This window comes from Triturus cristatus, chromosome 3_2 (genome assembly GCF_964204655.1).
Source record: "Triturus cristatus chromosome 3_2, aTriCri1.1, whole genome shotgun sequence".
Taxonomy (NCBI): domain Eukaryota; kingdom Metazoa; phylum Chordata; class Amphibia; order Caudata; family Salamandridae; genus Triturus; species Triturus cristatus.
Window position 1 is genome coordinate 781,483,483 of NC_140584.1, and position 12,421 is coordinate 781,495,903.

General features: G+C 49.6%; 1 protein-coding gene across 1 annotated transcript in view; it reads right to left on the bottom strand.

The window, feature by feature from the left end:
* Nucleotides 1–394: 394 nt before the first annotated feature.
* The window catches only part of LOC146858121 (lectin-like), a 91,031-nt gene continuing 79,004 nt past the window's right edge, over nucleotides 395–12,421 (bottom strand). The window contains exons 4-6 of the mRNA XM_085646888.1: nucleotides 4,600–4,740; nucleotides 879–990; nucleotides 395–570 (exon numbers count right to left, since the gene is read on the bottom strand). Coding sequence (XP_085503014.1) covers nucleotides 473–570; nucleotides 879–990; nucleotides 4,600–4,740 — 351 coding nt within the window. The 3' untranslated portion in view covers nucleotides 395–472. The remainder of the gene's footprint in view (nucleotides 571–878; nucleotides 991–4,599; nucleotides 4,741–12,421) is intronic.

Consider the following 12,421-nt stretch of genomic DNA (forward strand, 5'->3'; position numbering starts at 1 on the left):
TGTGGTCCTCTTCCCACCTCACAGGGGTAAACATCAATCCTGTAGCAGGTGCACCAGAGCCCCTAGATGTGATGGGCTCACTGTACCCAAGTAAGGGTTGCGTTTGCTGCCCATACAATAAGCGACACCCATTCTAGAGTTAGTAGGTTTTCACTGAGCTATAAAGGGACACTCACACCCCACCTGCTACATTGTCACTCTTAGGCCTACATTGGCACCTGCAGATCTTCACGAGCACCATTTATGATGGCAGAATTTAACAAATCCCAAATTTTGTTGCCAGGGATGTGGAAGGTAAAGATAGTATATTGAGCTGTGAGAGGTTAGAATACACATCATGGGTGAATAAAGCACCTTGTTTATTTTTGTGTCATTCAAGAACAAGGCCCTGAGGGTTCCTTCCTCCCTATCCCTGGTGTCTGAGCCTCCGTCTATACAGAATGGGCGCCATTGGTTGCTCCACATCTATACATCATTTCCTGCAGAAGGGCACGCCCTTAGGAGGGTTGGGGGCTTTACAGATGAAGGCGAGTTTACTGTCACACCTTACATCCCCCCAGAGTCCTGGACCTACAAGAGAAGAAGCAAAAACATTTAGTCTCTGTATGGTTCTCATTACAAACATGGAATGATCAGTTCAGGAATAAATCAGGAGTAACTCGCTCCTACTTCTAGAAACTCTGGCACATAGTGAAAGCAGTCATGCTTTTCATAAAATGGTTATTGAATATGGGTCAAGTTCAACAAATGTCCATGAATATTTTAAATAAAAGGAGAAATATATTTACAAAATGGGTGTGAAGTACTAAACTGCTTTTGTGAAAACAAATGAAAGACCTAAAGGAAAGGGCCTTTGAATGTGGGATGCAAAAACCTACCTTTATAGTTGGAGCTTACACAGTGTTCCAGTCCCCCTGAGCTGAAAGGCTCTTCCGAGTGCCAGCTCTTGAAGTCCATGAGACTTCCATCCGTCCACTGAAAGTGCCTGTGCTGGAAAAAAGAGAGCCATTGCTGTGAAGGTGCAATAACTTCTGGCCTCACGGCTCACCTCATTTGTGAGCTGTATTGAAGATTAACATAATCCAGGATCTTAGCATCTGAACCCTCTGCCCAGGGCCCATTCGACCATCTGCCCCTGAGACCGGTTCGGCTTCTGAAAGGGTGTGTTTGGCTACCGGTATTTACCCCAAGAGTGGAGATCTGAGATATACAACTCAATGGAGCTTTGGGGGTATTGATATGTCAATGCTGGGGACAATATTGGGAAAATCAGCTAAAAATGGCAATCCAAACTTTGAAGTATAGACCTCACACCAGTGCTAGAAATACACAAATTAAAGTGAAGGTACCCTATGCCAGAGTATCTACTTGCTTTATAACAGTTTCTAATTCATTTCAAATTGACACTTTACAATAGAATATAAACCCCCTCACCACTTGCATCCTGTAGGGTCTCAGCTTACACCACTTGCATTGATGGGGTGCAGCCCTCTCTCCTGCCTGTTGTTGTGTCTCAGCTCACCCCACTTGCATTGATTGGGTGCAGTCCCCACTCCCCCACCTCTTCTTGGGTCTCAGCTCACCCCATTTGCATTGATGGCATGCAGTCCACCCTCCCCGCCTCTTGTTGGGCCTCAGCTCACACCACTTGCATTGATGAAAGGCAGCCCTCCCTCCCCCACATCTGATTGGGCCTCAAATCACCCCACCTGCATTGATGGGATTCAGCCTCTCTCCCGCATCGTGTTGGGTCTCAGCTCACCCCACTTCCATAGATGGGGTGCAGTCCCCCCTCCCCTGTATCTTGTTGGGACTCAGCTCATCCCACTTGTACTGACTGGGTGCAGCCCCTGCCTCTTGTTTGGCCTCAGCTCACCCCACTTCCATTGATGGGATGCAGCCTTCCCACCTGTCTCTTGTTGGACCTCAGCTCACCCTACTTGCATTGATGGGGTGCAGCCCCTCGTCCTGCCTCTTGCTGAGCCTCTGATCGCCATACTTGCATTGATGGTGTGCAGCGTCCCCTGTCTCTTGTAGGGCCTCAGCTCACAAATGGGGTGCAGCACCCACCCCTCCCCCCTTGTTGAGGCTCAGCTCACCCAACTTGTACTGACTGGGTGCAGCACCGCCTCTTGTTTGGCCTCAGCTCACCCCACTTCCATTGATGGGGTGCAGCCTCCCCTGCCTCTTGTTGGGCCTCAGCTCACCCTACTTGCATTGATGGGGTGCAGACCCTCATCCTGCCTCTTTCTGAGCCTCTGATTGCCCCACTTGCATTGATGGAGTGCAGCATCCCCTGCCTCTTGTTGGGCCTCAGCTCACCCCATTTAAATTGATGGGGTGCAGCCCCCTCCCCACCTCTTGTTGGGTCTCAGCTCACCCCACTTAAACTGTTGGGGTGCAGCCCTCCTCCCCTGCCTCTTGTTGGGCCTCAGCTCACTCAACTTCCATTGATGGGGTGTAGACTCCCCCCATCTTGTAGGGCATCAGCTCACTCCACTTGCATTGATGGGGTGCAGCTCCCCTCCCCTGCCTCTTGTTGGGCCTCATCTGACAAACTTCAATTGAAAGAGTGCAGACTCCCCTATCTCGTAGGGCATCAGCTCACTCCACCTGCATTGATGGGGTGCAGCCTACCCTACTCCCTCTTGTTGGGCCTCAGCTCACCTCACTTGCATTAATGGGTTGCAGCCCCCTTTGCACTGCCTCTTGTTGGGCCACAGCTCACCCCACTCCCATTGATGGGGTGCAGCCTCCCACCTCTTGTTGGGCCTCAGCTCCTATAATTTGCATTGATGGGGTACAGCCCCCACCCCTTGATTGGCCTCAGCTCACCCCCCTTCCATTGATACAGTGCAGCCTCCTCCCTCCCCTGCCTCTTGTTGGGCCTCAGCTCCCCCACTTGCATTGATGAGGCACAGCCCCCCTCCCTCACCTGTTGTTGGGTTTCAGCTCACCCCACTTGCATTGATGTGGTGCAGCCTCCCCACTCCCCCTCCTCTTGTTGGGACTCAACTCACCACACTTGAATTGATGGGATGCAGTCCCCCGCCTCTTATGGGGCCTCAGCTCCCCCACTTGCATTGATGAGGCACAGCCCCCCTCCCTCACCTGTTGTTGGGTTTCAGCTCACCCCACTTGCATTGATGTGGTGCAGCCTCCCCACTCCCCCTCCTCTTGCTGGGCCTCAACTCACCCCACTTGCACTGATTGGGTGTAGTCTCCCCTTTACCCTCTTATGGGGCATCAGCTCACCCCGCTTGCATTGGTGGGGTGCAGTCCCCTTTCTCCTGCCTCTTTTTGGGACTCTGCTCCCCCATTTGCATTGATGGGGTGCAGACCCCTCCCCCGCCTGTTGTTGGGTGTCAGCTCACCCCAATTGCATTGAAGGGGTGCAGCTCCCCACCTCTTGTTGGGCCTTAACTCACCCCACTTGCATTAATGGGTTGCAGCCCCCTTCTCCGCCTGTTGTTGGGTCTCAACTCATCTCAATTATTTTGAAGGGGTGCAGTCCCTCCTCGCTCACCTCTTGTTGTGCCTCAGCTCATCTAATTTGTACTGACTGGGTGCAGCCGCCGCCTCTTGTTTGGCCTCAGCTCACCCCACTTCCATTGATGGGGTGCAGCCCCACCTCCTCCACCTGTTGTTGGGTCTCAGCTCACCCCAATTGCATTGATGAAGTGAAGTCCCTCCTCCCCCTCCTCTTGTTGGGCCTCAGCTCACCTCATTTGCACTGTCTGGTCGCAGCCCCCGCCTCTTGTTGGGACTCAGCTCACCTTACTTGCACTGACGGGGTACAGCCGCCCTGCCTCTTATGGGTCTTCAGCCCACCGCACTTGCATTGATGGGTGCAGTCCCCCCTCTCCCACCTGTTATTGGGTCTCAGCTTACCACACTTGCACTGATGGGGTGCAGCACCAACCTCTTGTTGGGCCTCAGCTCATCCCACTTGCATTGATGTGTTGCAGTCCTTTCTCCCCCACCTCTTTTTTCGGACTCAGCTCACCTCACTTGCCATGATGGAATGCAGCCTCTCCCTCCCCTGTCTTGTTGGGCCTCAGCTCACCCCACTTCCATTGATGGGGAGCGCCTCCCCCCACTCCTCTTATTGGGACTCAGCTCACCCCACTTCCAATGACGGGGTTCAGGCTGCCGGTACTGTAAAATCATTTGCAAATTTTGGATGAAAAATGTGTGGCAGAGATTTTTGCACACACTTTTTGCAAAAGTCTCAAAGGCGTGGCAGTTGGTCTGCCGAGGGCTTTGTAAAGGCATGAAAATTGGGGCTGCCTGCCAATTTGTAGGGTAGTAAAACAAAACGATATTTGAAGTCTCATTGGCCCTTAAGGCCTCTAGACCTGGGTGCCACTGCATCCGATGCACTACTGATAGCTAGCCCCCCTTAACAGGCTCTAAGCGATCATGCCACAATTGAATTACAAACCTTTTGATTTGGAGGAAGGTGGTAAGTGGTTGAGAACCTTTTCCTTTCCGGATCATGTGTCTTCCCTAAAAACTGCCTCAAACTCCCTAATTCTTGCCCTATTTGCAGCTTCAGCCCCTTGCATCCAGGGAAGATCATGTAATGGCGCATACTACCTTGAAATAGTCCGATGCCCCCACCCAGTAGGCACGAGGAAAACGTGTGTGCCAGTAGACGATGTCCTTTAGGTACTCGTTCTCATCTTTACTGTGTGCAGATGCCAGGTGTGATCCTGGGGCGAGGCCTTGGCAGTACACCTGGAATTCAAAGAGGACAGGGTGAGTGTTGACTGAGCATCGGAGGGTGTGTGAAGGGCACATTCCAGAATGGGAAACCGGGACTCCTGTGTGCTTTATTGTGTAATGTCTCAGGATTCTTGTCCATGAAATCTTCTATCTGGTTTGGTGCTGGGTCTACACTCATGGCTTCATTTCACAAACACAGTGCGCCAAGTAATAGAGGAGCCTGGGTATCTGCACCAGCAGTTGAAGCGCATTAAAAAAAGTATGGGTACTGTGAAGCTGCATGCAATGGGGGCGGGGTCAGTGAGCGTGAGGGCAGGGTCAGTGGTGTGACTAAAAAAAGCAAAATATTGTATAGTTTTTTTTGGTCTTTCACTGTCAGGTAGCTACATATCATATTAGTGCAGCCTCAATGACAATAAATAAAACAAATGTGATGATCAGAGAAAAATGCACTATCCAATGTTATGAAACCTCCATTGGTTAATACACTGCCTTTCTCTCTCTGCGTTGCCTCGTTCCCTCCCTCCCTCTGTGTTGCCTCGTTCCCTCCTTCCCTCTGTGCTGCCTCGTTCTCTCCCTCGCTCTGTGGTGCCTTGATCCCTCCCTCCCTCTGTATTGCCTCGTTCCCTCCCTCCCTCTGTGTTGTCCCGTTCCCGCCCTCTCTCTCCGTTACCTCGTTCCCTTCCTCCCTCTGTGTTGCCTCGTTCCCTCCCTCCATCTGTGTTGCCTTGTTCCCTCCCTCCCTCTGTGTTGTCCTGTTCCCTCCCTCTGTGTTGCCTCGTTCCCTCCCTCCCTCCCTCTGTGTTGTCTCGTTCCCGCCCTCTCTCTCTTTTGAATCGTTCCCTTCCTCACTGTGTTGCCTCGTTCCCACCCTCCACCTGTGTTGTCTTGTTCCCTCCCTCCCTCTGTGTTGTCTCGTTCCCGCCTTCTCTCCCCGTTGCCTCATTCCCTTCCTCCCTCTGTGTTGCCACATTCCCTCCCTCCATCTGTGCTGCTTTGTTCCCTCCCTCCCTCTGTGTTGTCTCGTTCCCGCCCTCTCTCTCCGTTGCCTCGTTCCCTTCCTCCTTCTGTGTTGCCTCGTTCCCTCCCTCCATCTGTGTTGCCTCGTTCCCTCCCTCCATCTGTGTTGCCTTGTTCCCTCCCTCTGTGTTGTCTCGTTCCCGCCCTCTCTCTCTGTTGCCTTGTTCACTTCTTCCCTCTGTGTTGCCTCGGTCACTCCCTCCATCTGTGTTGCCTTGTTCCCTCCCTCCCTCTGTGCTGCCTCGTTCCCTCCCTCTGTATTGCCTTATTCCCTTCCTCAATCTGTGCTGCCTTGTTCCTTCCCTCCCTCTGTGTTACCTCATTCCCTCTCTCCCTCTGTTTGCCTCATTCCCTCCCTTTGTGTTGCCTCATTCCCTTCCTCCCTCTGTGCTGCCTTGTTCCCTCCCTCCCTCTGTGTTACCTCCTTCCCTCATTCCCTCTGTGCTACCTCGTTCCCTCTCTCCCTCTGTGTTGCCTCATTCTCTCCCTCTGTTTTGCCTCCTTTCCTCCCTCCCTCAGTTTAGCCTCGTTCCCTCCCTCCCTCTGTGTTGCCTTGTACCCTATGTGTTGCCTCATTCTCACACTCCTTCTGTGTTGCCTCGTTTCTTTCCTCCCTCTATGTTGCCTCGTTCCCTCCTTCCCTCTGTGTTGCCTCGTTCTCTCCCTCCCTCTGTATTGCCTCGTTCCCTACCTCCATCTGTGTTGCCTTGTTCCCTCCTTCCCTCTGTGTTGCCTTGTTGCCTCCCTCACTCGGTGTTGCCTCCTTCCCACCCTCCCTCTGTGTTGCTTGTTCCCTTCCTCCCTCTGTGTTGCTTTGTTCCCTCTCTCCCTCTGTGTTGCCTAGTTCCCTCACTCACTCTGTATTGCCTCCTTCCCTCCTTGTTGCTCGTTCCCTTCCTCCCTCTGTGTTGCCTCGTTCCCTCTCTCCATCTGTGTTGCCTCATTCCCTCACTCCCTCTGTGTTGTCTCGTTCCCTCCCTCCCTCTGTGTTGTCTTGTTCCCACCTCTCTCTGTGTTGCTTGTTCCCTTCCTCCCTCTGTGTTGCTTTGTTCCCTCTCTCCCTCTGTGTTGCCAAGTTCCCTCACTCACTCTGTATTGCCTCCTTCCCTCCTTGTTGCTCGTTCCCTTCCTCCCTCTGTGGTGCCTTGTTCCCTCTCTCCATCTGTGTTGCCTCATTCCCTCACTCCCTCTGTGTTGTCTTGTTCCCTCCCTCCCTCTGTGTTGTCTTGTTCCCTCCTCTCTCTGTGTTGACTCATTCCCTCCCTCACTCTGTTTTGCCTTGTTCCCTCCATTCCTCCCTCTGTGTTGCCTCATTACTTCCCTCCCTCTGTGTTGCATTGCTCCCTCCCTCCCTCTGTTTTCACTTTTTACTTACCTCCATCCGTGCTGCCTCGTTACCTGCAGACCAGTGGGCATATTTATTAAGGTTTTGTGTCGCCCTTGACCCAGAAATACCTAAGTGAAATTAATCAAACCACAGAAGGCCACTCTGCATGGCCCTGCATGGCTTGATAAATCTGGAGTAATGGAAGGTAGGGCAAATCACTGTGTTGCGTTACTCTGCCCTGAGAAGGAATTCCATGGGTAGTGAGGAGGTGTACCCACGCATCCACCCGTGGATTTTGGCACATTTTCACATTTAGCATTAGTGGTAGACCTGGGAATACGTCAAAATGCTACAGCTCTCCAGGTGAGGCATAACAAGGTGAAATGGAGAAACATCTATTTCTCCTCGTTTTTTCATCTTTCTACATTGGCTGCATTCTGCAGCACAAGTAAAAATAGGAACATGCCTCTCTGGATTGTTTTTGTTCAGGATGGTGTCCCTTCTTGAACAAAAACAATCCTGCTAACAACACAGGCACCCTTGCACAATGACACAAAGGTGACTCCATTGGCGCTAGTGTACCAGAACAAGGAAAGGACAGGAATGTGTGTATAATGCTAAATATGGGGTATTCCTGCCATTTCCTTTCATAGAGCACAGTGCAACATTCTGGCTCCTGCCAGAGTGTGCTTCTCAATCAATCAATCAAGCAAGCTTTTGTAGCATGTACTACTCATCCGGGTCTCAAGGCGCTGAGGGGTGGGTGTGAGCAGCTCTGTTGGGGTCATTCAAAAAGCCAGGTCTTGAGGTACTTCCTGAATTGTTGCAGTGTCTGGCTTCGCCAGAGGTGGAGGGGGAGATTGTTCCGGGTATTTGGCTGTGAGGTAGGAGAAGGACCTTCTACCTGCTCTGGTTCTGTAGAAGCGTGGGACGGTGACTAGGGAGAGGTCGGCTGAGCGGAGGTTGGGAGCATGGAAGGAGAAGCAGTTGTTGAGGTATTAGGGTCTGATGTTGTGGAGGGCCTTGCAGGCATGCGTGAGCAGATTCAAAGTTATTCTTCTTTTCACGGGGAGCCAGTGGAGGTAGCAGAGGTGTTGAGTGATGTGGTTGTGCTTTGGGATATCGGGGATTAGTCTCACTGCGGTTTTCTGGAAAGCCTGCAGTTTGCAGAGGAGTTTTTGTTGATTTGTGCATAGAGGGCTTTGACGTTGTCCAGACTGCTGGTGACAAGTACATGAGTGACCCTTTTTCTGGAGTTGGTAGGGGGATCCACTTGACTGTCTTGCGTAGTATGCGGAGGGTTTTGAAGCATGTGGAGGAGACAACGTTGATCTGGCAATTCATGGTGAGTGATGAAGCTAGTATAATGGCAAGGTTACGTGCATGGTCCGTTGGAGTGGGTGGGTTTCAGTGGGTGGGGGACTATCAGGTGTTGTCTCATTCGGAGGAGGTGGAGCCAAGGATGAGGATTTCTGTTTTCTCCTAGTTGAGTTTCAGGCAGCTATTCCTCATTCAGTACACTTCACGTGGAGAGCTGATGCTGGCTGGCCCCATGGCCCAAATTCCAAATCACAGCAAGCTCCATAGCTCACTGAGGTGACTGCTGCTCCGACTACATGACGTGAAGCTCTGGGCCTGGTCATCCACCTCATGCCCTTAGGTACAGTGTGGACCTTGCTTTGCCTGATGTGAAGATACAGGTCATTTATCGATAAAAATGTCTTCTCCATCGTGGTGCAATGCTCCATTCCCTAAATGAAGCGGAGTTAAATTGATTGGGGCTGGATGAAGATGGTCACACAACACACCTCATAAAAGTAAAAGAAGCCTGTTGTAGTGGTATGGCCTTTCTGGTATGTGAGGTGCAATAAAACACCTTAACCCCTACACCACAGGAAACAACTTCGATGGTGAGGAGGTCATTAGTTTCTTCTTTCTCTAAACAATATCGCGGTTTAAGATTTTGCATTTCAAAAAGGAAAAACTTGTTAAAAGTTTGACATGTGCTGGCATTGTAATTTGTAAACTCTACACTGTATTTGTTAGTTGCCTCTGTAGTGCTCTGGACTTGTTGTAATAGTGTACCTAAAACTGTAATTAAATCAACAAATAAAGTTTTAAAAAATTGACAGGCAGCTGTAATGTTTGACAAAACTGTAGGTCAAACTTTTAACCCACTAGCAGTGGCGTAACAAAACCTCAGGGGACCCCCCAGCAAACTAAGGCAGGGGGCCCCCATTTCTTATTCCCCAACTGCCTTGCTGCTTCTGAGTTTATTTGTTTGCAGCTGGCCAACCCAAGTGGGGCCCCTTTGAGGTGAACTGTGTAGGGCCCCCCACACCACTGGGGCTGCGGAGGCCTCCGTTACGGCCCTGCCCACTTGGACTGATTTACTTTGGCAGAGGCAGGAGTCCTGTCAGGAATAATCTGTCGTGGAGGTCGGTTCGTCCTACAAAGAGTTTGGAGGTTTGAGGGACTAAATTGTGTCAAACTCCGGCCGCTTCCAAAGCATTTTCCCTCCTCCATTGACAGAGTTATCAGCCCAACATGAAACATGGAGTTAGCTCAGTCATAGCTCTACCAGCCATGTTTAGATTTGTCTCACTGATGACGTAACTGTTACACATGTTGGTAGTTGAACTGTTAGGTGTTGTATATGTAACACACTACATGTTGCTACTTGAACGGCTGGGGGTTGATTATTGTCATATGAATTATGTGTGTGCGAACAAGAGAATATCCTGAGGACAGAAATAGAGGGGATTGAACTTTGAATGGCGTTCATGAACTGGGAGCTGTACCTGTTGAGTTTGACCTGAGGAATACGCATCTGGAGCATCTACGCTGTGGGCTCATTCTTGCTGTGGGACCCTTTTCCCCCTTAATACTGGTGACGATGATGGGTAGTCACAGCCCTTAATTTGAACCAAAATCAACTGTAGAGGAACAATTGCCGGAGATAGTCGTTGTAACTTCGGTTTGGTTGCCGGATGAAGTCGAAAAGTCTTTGCGAGCTGTGCTCGCATCCTGGGTAGCATCTATTCTGAACCTCATTTACTGCAGCAGGAACACATTTCTGCATTTTCAAAATGAGCGGCGGCAGCCTGGGCACAAAATTACTTTTGCATCTTCTGGAGGAGTTGCAGGGTGACAGCGGCATGAGTGCATTTCACCGAAAGCTTCTTGGGACCGGTGAGATGTCATCACCCCAAGCATTAACAACATGGTGCCCATTTTGGATTGCTACCAGGGGCTGTATTATGCATTGTGAATAGGGTAAGGTGCACAGGGCGCAAACAATCACTATGTGCCCCATTTATGATGTATGTGCTGTCCCAAGGGCAGCCGCGCACTTGCGCTGACCCCAGGGCAGCGCATTCATGTTAAAACATGGAGCAGCCGCTCCATGGGGGATATGTACAAGGAAGTGGCGGAGCGCTGCGTTAGCCTCCTTGGCTTAACGCTGCACTCTGCCACTTCTGAAACGCAAGGCTGCACCATATTTACAAGAGTGTGGTGCAGCCTTGCATTTGCCCCTGCGATGGCGCTAAGTTTAGCAACTTAGCGTCAACGAATAGTGCAAGGGTGTCTGCGTGCATGGGAGGATTGTTTATGTGTAGGAAGGTGTCCCTTCCTGCACATGAACAATCCTAAAATGCCATTCTGTCACTTTCATGTGTGCTGCTACATGCGGCACAAATGAAAGTGACAAAATGGCTTTTTTTTTAAAGGTTTGTTTACGTACAGGAGGGGACACCTTCTTCTACAGAAACAAGCTATGGCATTTTGCTTTTTCCATGTATGCTGCACAAGGCAGCACACATGGAAAAAGCAAAAACGAGGAGAAATAATGCATTTCTCTTCGTTTCACCAAGTTAAGACCAGGATTTCGCTAGTCTTCATTTTGGCATTGCCTCTTATGTACGACATCCTTGTAAATAGTAGGCAGCGTCAAAATGAATGGGTGTTGCGGTGGCACCCCCACTGCCCACCCCTTTCTTGCTAACCATAACGTGAAAGGGGGCCTTATGTACAAGGCAGCGTTAAGCCACATTAAGTGGCTTAACGCTGCCTTGGACATAAGGCGCAGCCCCTATTGCCACCACAACGTCGGTAAAAGTGACATTGTGGTGGCGATAGAGGCTAGTACATATGCTCCCGTGCATTCACAATGCAGGCGGCAGCCGCCTGCACTTTTATAGGGCAATAGGGATCACTGATACAGTATCGACTCCTAAAACCTCAACCTACAGAAATATGGTGGAAATAATATCATATACAACAATATCGACACCCTATGTTTAAAAATAAATTACACAAACATCGATATAAAAATATCGATGACATAAATTAGCTTACAAAAATATTGATTACATTGAAATAAAATGAAACACACCACAAATATCGATATTAAAAATATCGACTACACAAATATCGATAAAATACATATAAACAATATCGAAAATAACATTTAAACTTAAAAATATATTATTTACAATTATATAGTTAAATTATATGTACCAAATATTTAAAATAAAGTATAACAATATTTTAAAAAAGAATTATTAAAATACAACAATAATAATACAAACACAAATAAATAAATACATTTAAAATAAAACATTAAATAAATATCAAACTGACCAAAAATAAACAAATATTAATATATATCAAACATAAATAATTGAAGTTACATTTATTTAGAAATATATTTAAATAACAACAATGAAAAGAAATACAAACATTTATTAAACATTATGGTGCTGATTCCGATCCTGTAAAACCTGGGTACGAATGGTAGTACGGAGCGAATTCTCGGTCCGACTCGTACCCGGGTAAACCACCTTACAAACCCGCAAGTACGATTCGTACAGAAATAACATTTCCGTACGAGTCGTACAAAACACCGACCGGCTAAAAAATACACACGATTCCGATCCGGGACATCGCGTACGTGACGTCCGGACGGAGTCAGGCAGCGTTCTACGGACCAGCAAGTACGATTCGTGCCTACGTCACTCCGCACGGACCATTTTTTACGGCAGCTAAAAACTCCCGGGAAAGTGAGGACGAAGCGAAGAAGGAGCTGCGGGACGCGACGGACAGCCATGGACCCCATCCTACGTGTCATCCCGGCCCTCCTACCCTACGACCTGGTGCACAGAAACCGACGCAGACGCCGCAGAAGGTCAGCACAACACCCAGGGGCAAAGGGCGGGCGAGGGGCAGGAAACATAACCTCCACCAAATTTTTAAAATACCATATACTGTCCTAACATTACCTCCAGGGTCTGGTCACTTCGGGGGGCGTGTCCACCAATCCCCGCGTACGCGTACCCGTCACCA